This window comes from Oenanthe melanoleuca, chromosome 6, assembly GCF_029582105.1.
Source record: "Oenanthe melanoleuca isolate GR-GAL-2019-014 chromosome 6, OMel1.0, whole genome shotgun sequence".
Taxonomy (NCBI): domain Eukaryota; kingdom Metazoa; phylum Chordata; class Aves; order Passeriformes; family Muscicapidae; genus Oenanthe; species Oenanthe melanoleuca.
The window spans coordinates 14,410,129-14,433,816 of NC_079340.1; the positions used below are offsets into that span (position 1 = coordinate 14,410,129).

General features: G+C 37.4%; 1 protein-coding gene across 1 annotated transcript in view; it reads right to left on the reverse strand.

Annotated features, from left to right (window-relative positions):
- ADK (adenosine kinase) overlaps window positions 1-23,688 on the reverse strand; it is a 234,395-nt gene that overhangs the window by 27,601 nt on the left and 183,106 nt on the right. The window contains exons 8-9 of the mRNA XM_056495131.1: window positions 19,102-19,137; window positions 13,025-13,139 (exon numbers count right to left, since the gene is read on the reverse strand). Coding sequence (XP_056351106.1) covers window positions 13,025-13,139; window positions 19,102-19,137 — 151 coding nt within the window. The remainder of the gene's footprint in view (window positions 1-13,024; window positions 13,140-19,101; window positions 19,138-23,688) is intronic.

Sequence of the window (23,688 nt, forward strand, 5' to 3'; positions counted from 1 at the left end):
TTTGGTTTGGCCTTAAAGAGCCAAACCTCCTTTCTCTTTGTTATCAACTTCTAACATACTTTAATTTTTGTATACATTTCTCTCAGCTCAGAGATCACAGCTTCACATACTCTCATGTTCTAAAGCAGGGCAGTGTCTCCTCCAGAAGCCAACACACAACACATACCCAGTACAGACATCTCATATGCTTTACTTTGTCCCTCCAAACATCTGTTTTGACTGCAGGCACACAAGACCATTTTATGTTTTCTGTATGTTGCTTTTCACAACAAAACAGCTCTGCTCTGATTTTGGAAATGTTAAACTATCTAGACAAGCAGGAGGTCAAAAATAATTCTTAGGTTTTCTATCATGTTTTGTTTTAGCCAAGTATAAAAACATCAGTGCAAAAAGCAGATACTTACATTTCATAATGTGTCAGAAATTAAAAGAAAATTTTATTTTTAACATTCCACTAACTAATCAGAAAAGGATTTTCATATTTTTGCAGCAATTTACAGCAGGCAATAGGTACTGTAATCAAATCCACGGCAATTGTGTAATTTTTGACCAAAGTGCTGTTGATAAATAATTCAAGTATTAGGTTATTAAATTTTTTACAATTAGGTGACTAAGAAAGCTGTTTATTGCCTTCCGTTATACCCTCTGTTAATAAGATCGTTGTTGCAGATGTTCATGTGTGCTGCATTGATGTTTAATGGTGCATGATGCTCTAGGTGGTTCCCATAACCTTGCTTTGTCTACTATGAGCTGACTCAATTGATATGATAATAGAGAAAAGAGGTCTGAAACAAGCTGGGCTGTACTGGCACAATTTGCATAACCTTTAAATTTGCCATCACTTGATAGCCAACTGCTCCTAAAAATTCTTATTCAGTTGTCAGAGACGACAATGTACTGTACAAACAGCGTTCTGCAATTGGACAGGTGCAGAAGGAAGAGAGGGCACACACAGTTTACTGCACTGTTATATTCTATCAAGAAATGTACTTATTATCAAATTTATAAAGCCAACAATTTGGAGTAGGGTTCTGCAGTTCCATTTTTGATCAATTGCTATTAGACACAACGCATGGCCTGGCATCTTTTCAGGTTCACAGTACAATATCACAGTGTCACATTACAAGGGACATAAATATTTGGTTCCATAGACTCCTCTCTGATTTAGTTTTGACTACTAATCACTGGGGCAGGCAGAAGAATCAGTACGGATTAGGAGGGCAGTGGGGGGCACAGGGTAGTGAACTACAGCAAACATAATCAGCGTATGCAGCCTTCCAAACTTTAAATCTGGGCTCAGACTACTCCGTGCATTCTTTTTGAACAAACATTAGAATTATATCATTCAGTAGGTATAGCCAAAACATAACAATATAAAAACAGTCTATGTTTATCCTATTCACTAAATCTGCTGTCTGTATATACTCTATGCCAGGTCTGCTTACTTTACTGTCTTTATTATTCATAACAAAGAAAACAGTTATGGAGAAAATAAGACAGAGCCTACTTTCGTTCAAATGGGATCAACTACATAACTACATAAACATTAGTTTTGGCATCCAGAGGTTTATATCTTAACTACCACTTCACAGTCTATAATGGGCCAGGTCACTGGTATCAGACTCACATGCACAGCCTACTTTTCACATCGGGCATTTAAATAATTTCCACTTTGCATTATCTCTAAAACCTACTGTGGAAATCGCTGAGCCAAACTAATCATAAAATCTTACAATTCCACTTTTAGACAATTAACCATTTCAAAGCACTCCAATTAACCTCCCACATGCCCTCAATGCTCATTCTAGATATCTTACACAAAATAAATACCAAGTCCCCAAAGTCAGGCAAAGCAGGACCCATTCAAATCTCCCCTTTGTCTGCTTTTTCCACTAGCCAGGATCTCTGCTCTGTCCCTCCTGGAGCAAAGGATTTGTCTTCCATTCAGCCATCTATTTCCCACAACTTTCACTGTCTGAAATTGGATGCTACAGCAGAGAAACTTCTAATCAAAGGGTCAGTTCCTTCAGTTAATTTTCATCCAGGGACACCATACATACCCACATTTTACTCTCCTTCCATTCTGTGCAATTATTCTATAGAGACTATTTGAGCAGGTGAAGATTAGAGGCTTGGAAACATAAGTTCCTCCATTTATGGCAAAAGCATGACATGGATAGCTACAATTTAAACTTTTCTACAATGTTCATTCAACTGTAATCACAAGATGGGAAATAAAATCCCTAAATTAAAGATGATGGGCTACCAGAGTCTGTAGGGCACCTTCTGAGTACAGATTCTGCTGTTCAAACTCCTCTGTGATGATTTGTTATGAAGTGAACTGCTGCCTAGCAAAAAACAGGCTAATACTGCCAAAATAATGGAAAAAAGTATCTCCTACAGAGGATAAACTGCCTAGGTGCCAGTGGTCAAAGAGTGCAGTTCTTTGTGCCCCTCACACTACAAAGAAGACACCTCCAGGTAGAATGTGCTATCAAATGTTTCAGCTCACATGAAGTTTCCTTTCTCTATAACCTCTAGGTAGACAAAAATTGAATCGCAGATTCCAGACAAGGTAGAACACACAAAAAGACACATGGATCAGTATAATCCATTAATATTCATGAATGTTTTAAGTTCTCCATGACCATAATCAATAGCCAATGAAGTTAATGAGATCTTTCCATTGATTTCAAAAGACACAGAGTTGAGCCTCAGAGACAAGAACATTGCATTCTCTCAAGCACTCCAGCTGATAACATACACTTTGATAATTTGCCTCTTCTCATTCAGAATTTCAGGAATAAACAAGAGATGATATCTTATTTCAAACTGGTTTTGTGGAATGAGCAGTGTACCATTATAAAGGTCCATATGAGCATATAGTATCTTTAATTAAAGAGCAGTCAAGGCCACAGTAGTTACCCATGTTGTTAATGCCAGTATGAGATCCATAAATGAGACAACTGTTATTTATTTAAGGAAACACAAAAAAGGGCTGAATGTATCTTACTCCCAAAAGGCTGAGATTTAGTTTTAACTTTGGGCCCTGGAAAGCAGTGATTCTAAATCTTATGTCTTCTAATATATGTAGGCCCATCCAATAGATTTAAACATTGATAAGCAGAGTTTTTAGTTCAAACTGGCCTTGACCTTGGGCAGTGTGACATTATCTGAAAACCATTAATGGTCTGAAACTAAAGGAAAAGCTCATTAATAAAAGCAAAACCATACAAAGATACAAAGGCAAAACAAAAAAACCAACAACCCCAAAACAACAAAAAAAAGGAAGTTTTATTAAAACTATTGATCCTGACCTAGGGCACTACAGACATTGATCTTCCCACATCTCCACAGGAAAAAAAAAAAAGTTAAGCCAACAAATTATTGATCTATTATGAAACCTGCTGAACAAGCCATACATTTAATTTCTTATGATGAAAAAAATAATCACACCAAATTAGGATACCGATAAAATCTATTTCTCAAAAATTATTGGTTAAAAATACTATCGGATTAATTTAATAAAACAGACATCCTGTTAGTATGATTCAACCCTAAATGTTGGGAGGTGAGAAGTGTATGCACTGTAAACCTTTAAAGAACAGGTTTCAGATTTCAAGTCACTAAAGCATATGTTTTTAAGGAGAAATGGCTGGTGTCCAACACTGAGTATTGCAGGAACATCAAATGAATGCATAGAAAAGGACAACGATGAACTTTAAACTTAAAACATAAATTTAATTAAAAGTGTCTAGGATTATTATTTTCTATTAAACAGAATGCTATAGATTTGGATTTTCTTCCGTTTTTTCAAAAACTCAGGGAGATTTATTTAGACTGATACAACATTGTAGATGTAGAAACAGTTGTTGAAAAACAGAGTCACCAGAATTCCCCTGTCTGGTGTACATGGAGATGGGTGGGTAGGTAGGTAGGTGTCATTTTCAGAAAACAGGGATAACTTTGACAAAGCTGCATCAACTACATGTATATGTGAAAAACACAATTTAAATTTGGAAGACTGTTCCACTTCCAGTGCTTCCCAATTACTGATTCTGCTATTTCACCATTCCTTTTAGTTGAGTTCTATAATAAAATTGGTGGTTTCATCATATGAGATAATAGAGTTTGTTTCCCTTCTGTGGCTCTGTCCCTGCATTCTTTGGCTGATAATGCTGTAGAATGATGTCTGCAAAGCAAAGAGCAATGATGAAGCTACTTCTATTCCAACTTTGGAACCAGTCTTTGTTGCTAGATGGAAATTCAAAACAAAGTCCCATGTTTTATGCCTCAAAGTGAGGCTCCACAGCAGCCTCAGCCAGTTTGCAGATATGGAGCCTCATCCCTGTCTCCTCCCATGGCAAATGCTGCCCCCTCTCCTCCCATGCTGGCACCAGCACCTGGACACTGCACCTCAGCTGGCAGCCTGTCAGCCTGTGACAGCCTCATGTGGGAGAGAAGTGCTGCCAGGGAGGAAAAGTAGGGGATGGAAATGAGTGTCCCAGGAGGAGCCACCGACTTCTGATTTTACTCAGTTTAAAACTGCCATGGACCCAAGTCTCAGAACCTTGTGCTCTGAGGACAGAGCCATTCCAGCCATAGAATGTGTAAGGTGAACCCTCATTTCTTCCTAGGGGCCTGATTGGTAACCACAAGGCTCAACTCCTACCATTCTCCCCTCCCAAGACTTGTGGTAGGCAGTTCTGTTGCTTCATGGCTTGAGCCAACAGAATAATAATGTTACTGATGTACCATTTTCTGAACAAATACCTCACAACTCACTCAGGTTGCAAGGAAAATGATACCAGTTTTTAAGTATTACAGCCATTACAGCAGACACCAGCAATTTATTATAAATTAATTCTGTGTAGGTGCTGTAATAATACCAAAAGAAGGCCTCATTCCTAAAACAAAAAAAAAAAACAACAAAAAACAACAAAAAACAAAAAAAACAAAAAAAAACAAAAAAACCCAAACCAAAACCCAAAAAACCCAAAAAAAACAACAACAACAAAAAAAGCAGCATTGCAGTTTAGAGGTATTTTCTTTCTTTTTTTTCCAGAAAAAGAAGGCTTATTTGAGATTTAATGGCACTCGAATCAGTATCTCACTGTAAATTCGTTCAATTTTGCTCTCCAGAGTCAAGCAAGAAAGGCCTCAAGTGATTTAAGAGGTGGCCTTACCAAAATCCCCCTGCCCAAATCCAGTTTCAATGCCAGCTGTGTGTACCTGCTCTGGGATAGCATCTCCTGCCCATATAAACCTTTTCTGAGGGAGCTCTACAGTGCAGCATCTTCTTGTGAGATATTTAGATGCATTTAGGATACTGAAAACAAAAGTTGAGTGTGAAAAATGGCAAAAGTGTCCAAGATTAATGAGCTATAGAATTCTTTGTCAATCAACATATAAAATGTGCCCATTTAAAAAATAATCTAGCTTTAAACTCACAATGATGGGCTCTAAACCACAAACTACCACACCATAAATAAAATTTGAAGTAATAACAGATAATTCTGTGAAAATGTCAGATCAATCATACGTGGCAGCCAGAAAAGCAAGTAGACTGTTAGGAACTATTAAGAGAGGATTACAAAACATAGAAAACAACAAAATGAAGCCACAGTAAATTCCTCAGGAAGTTGCAAGTTGAACATTCTGGTCCCCCACACAAAGACTAAGCAGAAAGGTGCAGTGAAGGGTGGTTCAGAGGCAGAATTATGGATCAAAAACAGAACAAGTAAACAGAATACGAAAAGAATCTGAAAAAAAGACTAGTGCAGGGGAGATAAGCAAGAGTTCTTCAGAATCAAAAGTAAAAAGACATTGTACATGGAATGATTATAGACTGGCTGTGCAACACAAGCAGTCAGAGGCTGCCAGGAACACTCGTGTCTGAATCCAAACAAATAAGGGGATGTATTTCTTTATATAACCCAGACTCTGGCACTCATTAGCACAAAGACAACATCTCTAGCTCACAAATCCCCAAGCAACATTTTGTTGGAGTGTAACATGGAACTATTACTCCAGATTTGCTCTGGTTTTATCCTCTTTTCCAAGTTCCTACTGCTGTACACTTGAAAACATCACAATAGAGACAGACTTTTGTTCTGCCTCAGTCCTGCTTCTACTCTTCCACTCTGTATTGCCACTCCAATATCATATCATTTCTACTACCTAAGCACTGGATTTGGCTATTAATAGTTATGTCTCCAAGAATCCTATTTTGAATTACAGTAAAATAACTGAATTCCTAAATGTATGTATATGTATCTGAGAAATAAATACAGAAATTATTTAGTGGAAGAATAAATGCAGCCTAGTGCCAAGGAATGGAGTAGGGACCCATATTTATTGTCCTTTAACAAACAAAATGGGTAATTATTCCTCAGAACTGTAGAATGTAAACTCATTGTAGCACTTGAAATTGGAGCTAAGTTTGATATTCCTTACTACTAGTGACTATACTTGAAAAAGGGATTTCCCATCTTCAGTCTCAATTTCTGGGCTAAATTGGTGCATTGACACAGTAGACTTTTACTCACATCAACTTGAAATTACTGAAACACACACATGTGCCTATTTACATATGTGTATACAGATTCTCTGAGGTGTAACAGTTGGGATACTTCTGAGTCAAGATACCTCCATCCAGGAATTTAGATTTTAATAATGTGTTTCACCTAATAAAATGTCAGTCTCCCACTCCCATGCAGCATAAAAGCATGAGTGGTCTCAGTTACAAAAAGGTATTACCAGCTTTGCTATTCATTAATCCCTATCAGCAAATGTTAATTATTAATTTAGATTTTGTGGTTTCTTAAGATGTAAATAAACTGATTATTTCGGGCTTTCTGGCTCACTTGTTAAGCCATTAGGGGACTAAAATGTATTTTGTTACTAAATCCACTTTTGTTTTTGAAATTTTCCTTTCTATATGTGAATATAAATGGATAGGGAAGAGTGCAAGCATGCAATTGTGTAAAAAAGAGAGCACATGGTAATAAAACTCAGCTACTGTTTCCCTAGGTGCAAGGCATTACACTGGTTTGTATAAATGCATAGGAAGCCTAGCTGACAAAAAAAGGGCTAGTCAAGGTTTTCTTGTCTGCAAGAACAAGAATGAAAGCACTAAGCAAGGAAAAAAATAACATATTTTCTCAGAGAAGAACACATTATATTCAGTTACTTACAGAAGTGGAGCTGCAAACAGACCCACCATAAAAATGTCAGCAGTGTCAATAGTATTAAATCTATGTTTTATAGATAGGCTTACAGGGTAACATGCTGGTCTGTGGCTGCAGCACAACCTGACACACAAAACCTACTGACCTCTGTTTAGAGTGACCTATATGCTTGAACATCAGCCCTCTTTATTCCCCTCAGAAAAGCATACCCCATCATGCTATTACAATCTAAGAATGGCTCTTAAAATCTCTCATTTCCACAACTGTGATAAACCTTCTTAAAGAAAGAGTTTTAAAAAAATCTCCTAAAATACTTAAGATCTAACATACACTTACAATGTAAAAGGAGTTTCATAGTTCACAAAACATACTATAATTTGTCATTATTTCAATTTAGATCAGCTTTTAGCTCTATTCAAACATAGAAACTTTTAATTTATGAGCATATCTGCATATATTACCATAAGAACAGTTGTACTGGGTGACATCAACACCCATACAACAGCTCAGCCTTCTGTTTCAGATAACATGTAGAAGCAAATGCCTACTATTTCTTCAATATCAAGAGCTGGGTAGGCAGGCCCCAAAATTTGGTAACATTGCAATTTTATTGTGACATATTAACTTGGCTACACTGCACTGACTTCTAATTTATGGATTAGATCAAACAACAATGATAACACAGAAATCTACAAAACTATTTCTGCATGCACTATGTGGTAGGTGCACTAATGAAGTTTTAAGATTAAATGCTCTCTTTTTACCACATTTGCCAGGACTGCTAATAGATTCCCTGAAATATCTCAAGTAATGTGTCCCAAAAATGAAGATTTAAGTGGTTAGTAAGCCTGACCTGAGCTGGTTTTAATGCTTCAATCCGTAGAAAAATCAATTTTTGCTGCCATAGTCTAGCAAATGAGGTTATTACAAACATGCCCTTAACCAGAGGTGGTCCTGCAAACATCAAGGGGGAAAAAGAATGGAAAATTCTATGTTCACCCCTGAATATGCCAGATTTCATCATTCATAACTCGAAAAATGCTGAAATGATTTTCTTTAAATTTGGATTGTTTTTCTTTCCTCTATTAAAGCTATAAAACAAGCCAAGTTTAAAGTTTGTAGCTTTAGCTGTTCTTGAATTATGCAAATATTTCAATATGAAAGCATTTTCCATTGTTGAACTGATTTTGCTCAGACTTTCTGGAGATTTCCCTTTGGGCCAAGACCAGTCATAAAATGTATCTGACTAAAAGTAATTTGTTTAAAACTGCTATGAGCAACTCTGCAAAAAAGGGACAGCTTTCACCACATTTGATTCTGACAAACTTTAGAGCACACATATAGATAGGACATATATGTTCCTGCCAGAGCTTGTGATTTTTGGTGTATTTCTTAAAAGCTCCAGCTGCTGAAATCAGGAGACTGCACATGTTCATTAACTTCCCCTGCTCTCTGCTAAGGTATTTTTTGTGGTTACAGAAGAAAGTCCTGGAATGTGAAATGTCTCCTATAAGCTTAGTCAAACCTCAAAATTCAGTTAAATCCAGAATCTCAGGCCTTCTAAAAGGGATGTCATGGAACAAGGCTGTGATAGTGGGATCAGAGTCTTGATAGCCAAGTAATTCCCAGGACATCTGAGGAGCATCTGCACAAGAAATTAATCCAATACTGTTCCTCAAATAATTGTTTTTTTTTAGCAAGTTCATAGATCCCATTCCTAGTTACTAGTCCCTTTTTCTGAGTATAATCCTCTGAGCTGAAAGGTTTTGTCACAGGTATCTCTCACCTTGGTTTTTCCAAGAGAATTTTATCAAAATTCAGTCATGTTGGGGATCAATGATGGAGAAAATTAAAATATTTCTGACTGTGCTTATTCTTAAGGTCACTGAGAAGGTCCAACACCTCCAAGTTTTTTAGTAAAAAGATAAAATTCAACATCACCAAAAAATGCACTTCTGGATTCCCAGAGAAGTTGCAGACATTCACTGCCCTGGAACGTTCAAGGTCAGGCTGGACAGGGCTTTGAGCAACTTGTTCTAGTTTAAGATGTTCTTTCTCATTGTGGAAGGTGGGACTAGGTGACTTTTAAAGGTTCCTTCCAACCCAAACCATTCTATAATTCTATGACATGGAGAGGAAAACCTCACACCACAATCATTTGCTTGTGCTCAGTGGAGTCTTATTAGAAGTTGACAGTTAATTCAGTCAACAGTTCATCTGCCACAGCTCCTGTATGCCAATCCTAAACACTCCTTTCCTTCCCTCTAAAACACACTGATCACACTCAGCTTGAATTTGAGCTTGCCTCTTCCTTGTAATGACAGAGAACAGGAAGGAAGGGGAGAGAAAAGGGGCCTTGGGGCTGGAGTACTGACAGAGCAGATATGAACAGACAGCAGAAAGACCCAATGCACTCCATGATAAAGACAGAGAAATTCTTCCTCTGAAAACACAAATAATTCCGACAGCCAAAGAAAGTGGACTGACAAATGGGAATGGCTTAGATTGAGACTGCTGATGCAGTTTTTGCTGCTTACTGTTTCTGTGATCTGCTCCAGCTGCCTTGACTTCTAAAAGCTGTCTGTCAATCCATACCTGACTGCCCACAGCTTGTGGTCTGTTTGAGGTAATCCACCAGTATTTTTGGTTGAAATTAAAAGGATGTTGTATAAATTGGAGCAATTCATAAGATGACTAAAAATCTTTGGAGTACGGCTAAGCCAGATTTTTGGAGGAAGATATTTTTTCAGCTGTCTCAGTCTAAGCTTTCCTCTCTCTCTTTCTTTCTCTTGCAAGAACTATATTCTCCAGTCTGTTTGGTCAATCCTTTCTTTTGGTAATAAGCTGTGCCTTTCTGCCTTATGCTCTGCTCCTAAAATATCTGTGGATACTTCCATTCTCTGAATGTGCAGGAACCAAGAACTGTTGCCACAGCCCTCTCCACATGTATCTGGCCATCTTCATAACACACAGAGCTCTACCCTGCCCCACAAAGTGCATGTCACACTTTCAGCACATATCATTCAGCGCCCCTTCATGAATGGCCTGGCAATCTGCAACAACCCTTTTTACCCATCTTATTTCCTCTCCTTCCAGAACTGTATCCAAGTATATCCCCTCATTATTTCCACAACCTGATCCTCATTTGACCTACACATAACTCTTCAAAGAGGTGCACCCTCCTCTCACATCCCGAGCCCACGGCTGCCTTGGCTGGGACCATCCCTAGCAGAGCCTGTGACAGAGCAAAGAGAGCTCTTTCACAGACGTCCTCACAGCCTCCGTGCTGCCTGTCTCGTTTTGCATGCATGGGGCAGGGGGAATGGGAGGAGGATGGGGGGGCATCTGCCTGGGACTCCTCACAGAGCACAGCCTGATCCAAGCCACACACGCCTGGCCCTCCTGGCTGCCAGGGCACTGCTGACTCACCCACCTTGCCACTGGCCAGGACCTTCAGGTCCCTTTCCACAGTGCTTGCCTCCAGCCTCTCCTTCCCCAGTCTGCACACACAGCCAGGGCTGCCCCATCCCAGGTGCAGAAGCCCGCACTTGCCCTTGTTAAACTTCATATGGTTGCTGATTGCCCATTTCTCTAATTTGTCAAGGTCTCTCTGCAATCTGTCGAGGTCTCTACATAAATATGTTGTTCAACATAATAAACATGTTGTTTTTATTATTGTTAACCTGGACAAAATATAAAGCAGAAGGTATGAACAAGCATACCCAAATCCATAGCTGACTTTGCAAATACTACCTTAATCTAGGCACCAGCTCTTTGAGATTTTACCCTTCCCTCAGAAAGGCAAGATAAACAAGTACATACAGCCTGCTTTTTCAAAAATTATACTCTCATGCATTACAAAAAAGAAAATAATTTTATAATGGTAACTCCTAAATCTAGCAATTCTTTCAAAGATAATTTAGAAACTTTTATACGTTCCACTGCAGATTTTAAATCTAGATCTAGTTAGTTCTGAAATAAGTGTGTTAGCAGCACTCTGTGCCATCCTGTGGTATCATCATATGCTAAATTAAGGGACACATTTTCCTTCTTTCATTATTATTTTAATGTGAGGAGGTGGGAAAAAGATGGTCCACACCAAAGGAAAAGGGGGAAAACAATAACAAATTGTTATCTCTTTCGAGAATTGCCCCACAGGCCAAACATTTTTATGTTCTTAATCATTATTAAATGACTTAACATGACACACAGAGCCTGGCGAATGATTGCATCCTGACACAAGAACGAATTACAAATGAAATGAAAGATCAAGCTGTATTAGAGGACTGCCTCTGGGAAATGAAAATCTTTAATTCTCTTTTATTATTGACATTTATTTGGCTGCCATGAATAACAACATAGCAAAGAGATTCAGCTATGCTTGTGCACTGAATAGCTTATCCCACGGCTCAAAACTGCCTTAACATTTATCATGTTTGCTTTTGTAGCTGACACCATTGCATACAGTCTCTATCCATCTCACATTTATCATGCATATAAAGTGCATTCTCTAATTTAAGTTCATTTCATAGCGAACAAACAGCTAAGATTAGCAAGTGTCAGTCCTCAAATAAGCTCCCGGTTGTAAAAATATCAAAGAAGGGATTAATGGATTTGTTAACAACTCCAGTTCGAAGAATAAAAAAAATACTCAGAGAAAATTAAATAAGAGCACAGGAGGGTTACATATAAGATTTAGGTTTACTACATTATTACTAGCTCATGTATAAAAACATTTTTATGCTGCTATTTTTCAGTCAACTGTACAATACTCAAGTGGAGTGCCCCCACATGGGCCATTCACATTAGGCAGTAACTTTCTGGAAGGAACACTTCCATCCTCATTCAGTGAGATACACACATCCAGCTCTCAGTGACTGGTTTCTATTTCCTTTAAAACAGTTTGTAGCTAACAAAAGAGGGGGAAGGAGCAAACTATTGAAGAAACCATTCAAACTGCTACTAGGAATGATCTTTATAGCAGTGACACACCTGCTTAGTGCCTAGCCCTGAAGCCACAGTCTGAAGCCAATTTTTATTTTGAGGCAAATATTCTATGAGCAAGCACCAGTCCCTCAGGTGCAAAGCTTCCTCTGCTTCACTTGGTTTCCAAAGGAGGAATTCAGCCCAGCCTAATAACTTACCTTGTGAAGGAATGAACTACTAAAATGGCTCGCCACAGCACATGTTTTTAATAGCTTTATTTAGTCTAGAAGCATAGGTGGACAGGACTAAAGAGACTGTCAAAAGGTAGGCAGTCATGTTTATAATGCTTAAATCCGTGTGTCGTACATCATCAGTTTAGACAGCAGAAACTACTTGTATCCCTGCTAGAACACCTTTTTCCCACGTACTCTTTTGAGAATTGAAGAGCAGACGGCTGAGAAAAGCTAAAGTGAGACTTTCTGCTCAAAGCAAAAAAAGCCTGGAAATTCACTTAGTACTGGATTTTACTTCCTCCTCTTTGCAAATGTTTAAATATACTACACTGTTGCACAGCTGTTCTCAGCAGGCACAGTGTATTCTTGTTTGCAGCAAAGATGGCTACACAGATAAAATCTCAAGTCATAAAAATCTGAGTAAAACCAACTGGATCAATATTTTAAATTTATATTATAAAAATGTTCAGAACTAAATTCTCAGGCATTCTTGTGAAATAATAGCTTCTTAAATTCAGACTCTTGAAGCAATTAAAAGCATAAAAGATGAGAAACATAAGAGTAGCATCAAAACACAAATGCTCTGACCACCATTTAAAAATTGTAGAACCACAACTTGTAATTGATTATCTGGAATATTTATTGTGAGCACCAAGGGAGATTAGAAGAACATACCTGTAGCCAGTACAGTGTCATCTTTGCCTTGGGTGAAGACTACAATTCGCTGCCTTTTAGTGTTCACCTTCGGCAGGGCTTGTGTCTTCCGGGCTATCTCTTTAATGTCTTCAGTCTATTAGGAGAGAGAAAGAAAATTCTTGTTACAGCATACTGGAGTGGTGGGAACTTTATTAGCAGATCAAAGATTTATTTTCTTACAGCTAGGTATAAAATAGACTTTACTGTCAGTAGAGGAAGATCTTTAAAAGGAGGAATACTTCATTCTCCAAAGGGTTTATGTAGTACTATGAGACAATTATTTTCAATCCTGATAATGATAATTCAGCTATCCAACCACTGCAAAACTGCAAAGCTAACAAAGGAATTACAGAGCATTTCTGAATGAGCAATTAGTGAGTTTCTTTGCCACTGGATTCTAACCATACCTATCAAAAAATTAAAAATAAAATTGGTAAGGGAGCATTTCGGATAAACTCTGAGCCTGATTTTCATCCAATTTACCCAAGTTTTATACTGTTGTGTTACCTCTGGCTTCAGCAAATTAACATACACTTTCTCTTAACTTCCCTACAGCAACTGGTCCCATCAAGCAAACTGTACACTGTACCCCTGAGAGGGTGTGCAGCCCAGCTCCCACTAGCTGGTTGCATAACTGAGATGCAGGGAAGCAAAGGCCAAAAGGTATATTCAGTGGAGTACAGAATATGAGCAATTTTCTAAAGGAAGGCTCAGCTTCAAAAGTTTCGAGAATCTTTGCTTTAAAAGGATGTTGTACTTCACTGTGCATGTAGCTAGGAAGAGAGAACCTGGCAGACTGAGCCAAACCACTCATTCATTCAGTGTCTTACACACCAACAAGTCTGGAATGTTTAAATTAATGCAGTAAACTCTAACACCACCACTTGTCATTACAATATTGTAATTTCTATTCTCATAGTTGCTCTACAATCTGAAACAAAAGTATTTCAATTTCTAATTGACTTAGCTTTCAAGCTAATCTATACTAGGTATTTCTACAAATTAACTTTGGTGAACACAATCTATTTCTTGCCATAATTTATATATATGTCTTTTATTTTTCTAACATTAGGAAAGGAGTATGTATGACTGTAATTATTCCCCGTGCTATTTACTGTGTCCCACTTTGTTCACATCTCTGTTAAAAAACACTGGTTTTTTTCCCAGTTTCCTCTTTGTACAAGGAACTGTACTGAAACATAGTAAGGCCTAGCCTCGAATACATGAAACCATAATAATACTTTCTGCATTGCTTTTTGTACTCTTTGTAATGAATCCAAACTCACTTTTTAACACTATTACTATTACAAACACAGAATATGACTGGGTTATATATTAACTAGCATCCCTTTGTGTGAAAATACCTACCTCTTCTGCAACGCCTCCCTCTAATTTCTTACTAACTTGAACCCATTGATTTATATATGTTCAGCAAACATGTTTCAAACAAAGTTCCCCTTTATTTATTGGTCTCTTCACCTCTTTTTAAAATTCTCTCATACTTTTCATTACCATATATGATACTCTCACTTGTGTTATTTCTTCCTTCCTCCTGTTTAGATAGCTAATAAAGATTTAGAAGGCAATGAATGCTACCAGAGAAGAGAAGAACTGAGGACAATAACAGAGGCAATCTTGCCACTAATTCTCAGAAGGCAAAAAGTCTCTTAAAGATGCCAAATAAAAAAACTGAAATTGTTGCTCTTCTGTTCTGAAATGTTTTTTTAAAGAAGTTTATGAACAGCAGATATCAGTTGGTGGCACAAACTGTTGAGTATAGGATGGAAGGAGAATGCAGCCCTCCAGGTTGGTGATACATAGGCTTACCAAAGCTCTGCCATACACAGGTTAACCTCAATTCTGAACTACTTCAGGCCTTGGTAATTAAGAGATCCTCAAACCAGAAACTGCAATAAGGCACTATGAAGATCAAAGGAAACAGAGGAAAGGTGTTTAGTTTTTGCTAAGTAGGAAGTGGCTACTGGTGACTTTATTAGGCACATTTTCAGTGGAGTAAAGCAGACACAGAAATCAAAGAGCTTGAATATATTTGTACAATGTATTTACAGGCATGATAAATTTTAAAAGGAAAATTATTAAGTTATAATAGGAGAAAATGGCATGATCAAGAGATGATTTCTTCAGCTTAAGGAAGAATAAAGATTAATTTAGATAAAGAAAAGAGGACCCCGAGGAAAGAGATTAGTGAAGAGTGATGGTTCAGATGAAATAATGTAGACAGGAAAAAAAGTAAAAAGCATATATGTTTTCAGGAAGAACTAAATATATAATAAGTGTGTAACAGTAGAAGGAAAATATTTAGGGCAAAAATGTAATTTTTTTTAAAAAAGCAGAAAGTTCAAGAGAGAGAGGTTTGGACACTTCTGTCTGATTGTGCAAACTTCAGAAATAACTGAATAGTGTCTTCTGCACAAATTAACTTCACCATTTTTAGCCAAAATTACTTCCCATATTAATTTTTTTCAAAGGAAGATAATAAAATACAGCTTCAACATGAATGTTAAGGAGGCTTTAACTTTTGCAGTTTTTTTTTTTTTTTTAAGGTACAACTGTGACATTTTGCAATATGTGAATATTTACAGCTGAAGACTGCAGAGGTACTAATGCTCCTTATTCCATTGTCAGGCAAACATCATCAAATGTTGCCATCTCCGATTTCTCTTCAGAATAAATAGCCAAAATGTATAATCTTTGTTTAGCAGATTTTACCTGCCCATTTGCTGAGTCTTTCTTACACATTCTGTGCCTACAGACATGACTGAATGATGAGACTGCACTGGTCTGTGATCCTAAAGCCTCTATACATACCCCAAATTCACAGGATACTCCCACACATCCAGTTATATACTTGAACTGATTTAACAAAGCGGACATACAAATCTCACTAAAGCATGATTTGCCTGTTGATGCTGCACCTGGAAACCTTTGCACGTGGCATTTATTGCAGCAAGTAAGTGGGATGTGCATGGGAAGAGAGCATATCAGAGATCCCAGGATCAGACAAAGGCACGTGGCAAACTGCATCCAGTTAGAACTGCTATCAAAGCTTGTCTTCTGATTTCTACCCAATGGCTGGGACTGCCACAGCCCCGACCTAAACAAGCATAAATCCTTTGAAAACAGTGGACTTGTGCAGTGTAGCTCATTAACTTGAAGACCTAAAGCTGCTCCAGGGTAACAAAACTCTCTCTAATATGGTTCCCCAATGAATATGGACTTAGAGGAGACTTCTAACAAGAAAAGTTATTTTGCATGGCAGCTGCTACTAACCCCATGGATATTTAATGTCCCATTCATTTCAGTTTACTTGGGTTGACAGAACTGAACCCTAAATTATATGTTTAAAGTAGTATTTTGTTTTCTTAATTTCTACGTAGAAGGAACAGGAACTTACCTTTTTGTAAAAGAAAAACCTCACAAACCTTTGTTATTTGAAAATCATTAGAAATATAATTAAAATGTACAGTATGTATATATAGATACGGTATATATATGTAGTTTTAAAATGCCATAGAACACGAAATTCACCAAAAAACCCCAACCCCACAGTGTTGCTCAGGAAGTAATATTCTACTTTTGATTATTACAGGTAAGTGTTGGATAAAGTGAAGGAAATAATGCATTTCAAATATTGTGATTGATTTTACAAAAATACTTTGTATTGCAGCAAGGTACAATGGAAAACTAACTGTGGGAATGGTGCAGCATAAAAATTAAAACTCCTTTGAATGGAATTTCCCTTACAAACTAAAAAACAGATTTGTGTCATGGAGGTGTTGTCTCTCACCTATAACAAGATTTCATTTCTTCAGAAAAGGTGTGTATTTTAACGAAGTTCTCTTAATTGCAACTTTTTTAAAAAACTGTTTTAGATACATTGGACTCATTCCATGTGTAAAAGATGAATTTAGTATACATTTATTATGATGGAATTACTGTCAGGTAGAACAAAAAACCACAAACAAACAAACAAATTAAACAAAAGAAGCTAGTCACCAACTGATTCTCTGCTAAAAGATTTCTGATTTAAGAAAAAAAAGTCTTCCCAGGTAGCAATTCAAATGCAGCCAACAGCAACTTTTAATCACTTCTATGAAAAACATCCTCTTGATTTTTGTCCTGGTCAATCGAGTCCTTTTCTTTATTTTGCCATGCTTTACCAGTTTTTTATTCTCAATATAAAAATCTAGCTTTTGAGAGTTGCTGGAAATTTTTCTTTGTTTTAATTGAAAGGCGGCTAATTGAAGGTCTTTTTCATAAGATGCTTTTTTATCAGAGTGATTTTTTTTTTTTGCCTCCACAGCACAATAGGAAAACAAAACTGTGGACACTTATCAAGTTTTACTCCTCTCTGTCAGCAAACTTGACATGTGAGTCGTTGCCAAGCAAGGGAGTAATAAGAGATAAGATCATAATCATTGTGCACTTTACTGATATGCTGTAATCAAATGTGGCAGATTTAGGATGTTCAGGAGGAACTGTGCTAAAATCTCTAAGCAAGCACTAATGGAAAGGTTAATATGATGGTAGTTAGCAGACACCAGCAAAAGCAGTTTGTCACTAGAGCTGAATTTAAACCAGGCACATTCAAAGTCTTTAGCTCAAGGGGGCAATAAAAATATAGAATGGGTAGACTTAATACACTACTTCCTTTCTTTTTATTGTCTAGCTACCAGAGGGTACCAATAATTTCTTATGCTTCATATTTTGGAGGCATCTGTGAAATTCATTCATTAGCATAAACCCAAAGTATATTTTTATGCCTAACAATACAGATTATACAAATGAAAATTGACAGTGATAAAAAGTCGTGATTTCTACAAAGCAGCCATGTGAATTTGGGAAACATAAAATGAAATGGGACAGCCCACAGTTTTAATAGCTAAAACAGTGATGGCATTGATGTACCTGCTGGTGTATGGTTCTAAAGAAATCTAAATTGTAGAAGAAAAGCTGTCAGTCTTTCCCTCTTTTTTTATCTGCAACCAACCACACACAGAAGTGGCACATTCTGTAAGCGATGTGGTTTGAATTGCGCGGCTTCTATTATTTATGCAAAATGGGTGTTGAGCAGTCAAACTCCTCTCTATTCTTCTACACTGCAAACAAATCAATTAAGGTGGGTCTTATTCCAGGGGAAAAAAAAAACAATGTGTAAAAGGATTTATGTGTGTTCGGTTCTGCAATTTAGATTTCAGTAAGATCACTTACTATCTGCAAAATTAGCACAAGCCTTGTCACATTAATTATAGTATTTAAAACCTGCCTGTTTGAATTGGTTAGAGACCAATAGCTGATGGCTCTCCAGATTAAGCTATCTGAATGTAGCCAATGGGAGGTACCAGTCAAATAAATACCTAGGGAAGATGAAATCAAAAGCTCTGAAAATCGCTGTGAAATCAGCAGTATTTACTTCAAGAAAGTAGAGGATCAGACATTTTTAGAGCTCAGATGTAAAACACCAACTCGAATATGTTTTGAAACACAATTTCCACACTACCTTTTGTAAAAAGCAGCTGTTTGTAGAAGCATAGTTTACATTAATCAGTACCTAACAATTTTATACACAACCTTTCTAAAATTCATTTGCATAATGATAATCCGCATATGGCAGGGTTTAAGTTATTTAAGCGGTGTTATATTTCACTATTTAGTCTTGCTTCACCACTGCTTTAGCAGTGAATCCTTCTGGAGTGTAATGCAGCTAATGAGGTAGCTTTTTAACTGAACAAACTGACAGGTCCCATATCTGCAGAGGCAGCTTGAAACCGTGCCCAACCTCTCGGCTTCCCAAGAGGCTTTTCAAAATTCAATAAATAACATCTGTAGGCGATGTTGGGTGCAGACCTAGCAGAGTGCGTCATAACACTGAGCTGGCAGAACAAAGAAACCATGACGACTGCCAAGTTTCCATGGCAACCGCTGCGAGGCTTGGAGAGTATAATAGCACATCAATCATTGTCCAAAAGAACTTCATTATCAGCAAGAAAAAAACCTTTAGGATCTGTTTAGTGTGCAATTGTGGGTTAACTCACCTCAAAGCCTTGCTCTCTAGCAAAAGCGGCAGCTTCCTGAAATAATAAAAAAAAGAACAGTTAATTATAAAGTGCTAGATAATGAAGAAATAACACATTTTGAAACTCACTCAGCCAGTTTTCCTTTTACATGATTATCTCAATATAGCCATATACAGTTGTTCAATTCTGATAGTCGCACCAAAAGCTTCCCCCTCTTCCCTTAAGCCCAACAGCACAATGTCAACACATTTCATAAGTTCAAATAAGGAAGGTACAGAATGTTTTTTTCCAAGTGAGGAAAGTTACTTCTGCAGATAGGACTTGAACTAGGAAACATCCCTCATATTGTTAATTGAAATTGTATCATAACTCTGTTTATGTAAGGCACTTCATGGGATATGTGTTATCAAGCCATTTAAAAAAAATAATTTGTCATCTACACTGCATTAAAAGTCAGGATCACTAAATGTGTTCAGACCATTGTGACAGAATCAGATGAACATTTAAAAATACTCTGATTTCTTAATCACTGCTTTAAGCAATTGAACTATTTTTAGTTAACTTCTCCTGAAAGAACAGAGGAAACCTCATGGTATCAGAATGTCCTCACGCCTTATTTATATTAACTGGTGCAATTAAAAATCTGTTTTGAAATAAAAACAAGGGGATGGAAGACAATAGCAATGTTTTTCCCTTACTCACTATCCTAACATTGGAAATATTGCAAAAAGCCCTTGAAGTCTTTATGTTTTAACTTGCATTCTTTCAGATTATCCTTGCCAAGTGATATTAATAGAGGGATTATCTTGAGCCAAAATGGTGAGTTGATCTAAACAGAAAAAACTACTCTACCAAACCAATCCAGTGTGTTACGAGAGGTTTCAGTGCTTCAGAAAACACAGTTGTGGACCTACATGATCTGTCAATTTGGGGGCAATAGAAGAATTTGAAGTGGGTACAATTGATTATAACAACAGTAAGTTGAGGTTAATAAAATGTGATAAGCTGAAAAGCACAACTCCTCAGGCTGCTTCACTGCAGAAACATAAGGCTGACCGGGTTACCCTTAGCTGATGTTGACAGAAAAACTGAATCATGGTCCTGACAATTGGGTGCGGGCAAGGTTAGCCACTTTGACAATTTACTTACAATTGAATCCCTTCTTGTACATCACACAGTCAATGACATTTGCTAGCCTGGCTGTCAAGAAGGAGTGTAGGGTTCAAAGATATCATGCAGTGTTTTCCTAAACCAGCATGTGATTAACAAAGCCTATGCTCATATGAAAAAGGAGCCTTGCAAGCTTCCACTCTGAACTGATGCACTTACAATGAACTGCAACACAATCAAGAAAGCCTCGAATGGGACTGTGACACAGAAAAAAAAAAAAAAAGTAAGTGAAATAAGTGAGTGATAAGAGGGAAGAGAATAAGAAAACTGACTAAAAATTATGTCATGTAGCCAAATAATTTCTTTTACCTTAGGTTTTTGTTCATGCAATTGAAATCGGAAGTTACAGTGATCTGTCCTAAGGGATTTCTTTAAAAACTCAATACAGCAGGACATTAACATCTGTGCTAAACTATTGTCTGGCCAGGAAATTGGACACCGGTACATGAAATAAAAACTGTTCCAGTGAAGGGGCGCTTTCTTGTGTGGGAGACTTTGAAAGAATTCATCTTAATTTTCTGTACTGGGGCACCCATGCATAGCACACATGTTTTGGAAGACCTGGCCCTTCCACAAGAAAGGATAAATGATTGCACATTTGTTTAAAAGTATCTCGTCTTCAGATTCTCCTGTAAGAGCGTCATCTTTTAGCCTGGTCTGCTGCCCAGCTACATGAATAATGGCTTCCAGCATAAAATCATAGATTTTCCTGCAGTTGACCTCTAATCTAAGGGTGCCTGAACACACCAAAGAACAACAGCAATCTTAATTTTCTTCTCTCCTATCAAGCAAACCTCAGAATGACTCCTGAGCAGCTTATTTCAGTAAGAATTGTGCCTACAACCCCCTTAAAAACCAGCCTCTCTCAGAATGAGATTCCTTTAAGAATTAAGGCCTTGCCAGTAAAAAGAATTAATAAAGCTCAAAACACACATTTACAATTGGGTGTTTGCGAAACGCTGAGAAATGTGAGGCAGGCTGTGATTGCCAGGGACAGTTCAAAGTAAATTAACCAGATAAAAGCGATGAGAACCTTTTAGTATCTATTCACAATAACAGTGAGAACAGGAAACAAGCAGAACCCATCTGTGCAGCCCTAGGGCACCTCATACTGAGCTTCATGTCTCTAATAAAGTAGTCAGGTTAAAGTCTAAGTGGATGTAACATGTGGAGACTGCTTGGGTTACAGCGGCCAGCCGGGGCGTTCCCTGATGCAGGTGATAATCAGTATGATAATCACTGTATTTACAGGCTTTCCATTTTATATCTGACACTGAAAATCACGAAGAAGGAGGGATTAAGGAAATAAACAACCTACACAGAAGCTTTACTGCTCTCCAGAGAATGCAGCATTTTCATTCATGCGTGACATGCGACAACAGCAGAGCAAAACAGCGACAGAACAGAATTTTCTTAGGAGGCTTCATTTCACATCAGGAGTTATTTTAGTTTTGATAAACTTTACACATTATTCATTCATTACTTCACTCAGCATTTTCAGAGCTGTTTTCTGTTACTGCCTATAGAACATTTCATAAAACCCTTTCCCCACCTTATCACTGTTTCATACTAAACGTATTAAAAACTCACACTCCTTTTCTATATAATTTTTTTACTAACTGTGACAGAAAATTTATTGTTGCAGCACCTAAAGTAGAAATGAGATTTGTTTTTAGTTGTGAAATGTCATTTGGCTTATGCTGTTTGGGGGAAAAACAATCGTAAGTACTCATGCTGAAAACACCTGTGTGCAATGCTCCTTAATGGGGGTAACACGATGTCACCAAAGTTAGCACACACCCTCTCTTTGCACAATAGTGAGCAGTTTACACAGGAAAGTGAGATTAATTAAGGAGATAACAATAAAAAAGACAACTTCCGTTAGTGCTGGCCTCGCTGTTATGTTAGAATTGACTTGCTAGCTGAAAACTACTTCCATTCTTGCATGTATTTTACTGCTGCTGGAGTCCCAGCTGAAAACTATTTCCATTCTTGTATGTATTTTATTGCTGTCTGAGTCCCAGCATTCAGTAAAAGGAACTGTTTATAATCTACACACAGGCTAATTTTAACGGGACTTGTTAAAATCCTGAGCCCTTTTATCAGCAGCAGTACAAATTATCTGTTTATAAGTAAACAGAAACACACCTTCTAAACCAGAATCCATCAGCCTCTGCAATCCTAGGAATAACATATAATCCTATGTTAGCTCCCTGTGTTAGAATATTTTTATGATTATAGAGTTAAGATGGCTCAGCTTCAATAATTTCATGTTCAGTTTGCCATGAGACACAGAAGGCACACCATATATTCAATATTCTTGATACATCCAAATTTTTTTTTGTTGGTACCAAGGTTTTATGATTACTTGATCAAATTACAGCCAAAATGGTAACAACATGCATAGTGGGTTAAAATTAATTCATGTAGGCCAATATAAAACTCACACAATTGCAATGAACAGCATTTGAAACCATGTATTGCCAAAATTAGCTGATAAATGCTGTTTCAAAAACACCAGCAACATTACTACCTACAATATGCATTTTAACCTTTGTATAGAAAAAAAAGGAGCACTGAAAACTAAATTTGCATTTCATTGCCGAAATCAACATTATCTCATAAAGAAATGATAAAACAGCAGGACAGCAATGATACCCTTGCACACTGAATGCATTTCCTGTAATTGCACAAAAAAGCAAATGCAGGGTATGCTGAAGATAATCCCTCCCCTGCCATCCTTCTTGCTAGGGAAAAAATCTCACAGAATAACCTCAACTCACATATTACAGCACTACCCTCTGGATTTGATTTACTGCTTTTAATTGGGAGATTACTGACAGGTTTTGAGGGAGTTCCTACTTCATTAACTGTAAACTTCCCAATTTGCCCAGAATATAGCCTATTCACATTTTCAGGAATACCATCCTCCTTTCTCTGCACAGCCAGTCTGTGATGCAGAGGGTTCAGCCCAGCCCACGAATCAGTGCAATCTCAAGCCTGCACACAGAGCATGTGTAACTGCACAGGAAGGTCCTTGCAGCTCAGTGCAGAGCAGAGTGCAGAACAACAAAAAGAAATAAAGAAGTAAACTTGTGCGGACTCACTCAATGAGAAATAATAAATGACCATGAGGACCATGTACTTTGTGTCTGCATCTGATGGGAGAATTCCTACTGCTAACAACCATGTTTGATTGTAATTGGAATAGTACTTCCAGCACTGTATTTTCCTTAAAAGCCTTTCTAGACTGCTAAAATCTTCTAAAAATTACTCTTAAACATTTCCTTCTTTTCCTACATTTCAGAAGTATGGATTGTTAGTTTTCTTCTATTTACATTGTTTCCTTAAACACAATGAATGCTACGATAATCTTGCTCAGGTAATTCCCTTTTTCTTCAGTATGGTAACTTGGAGTTCATCTTCAATCCTGGT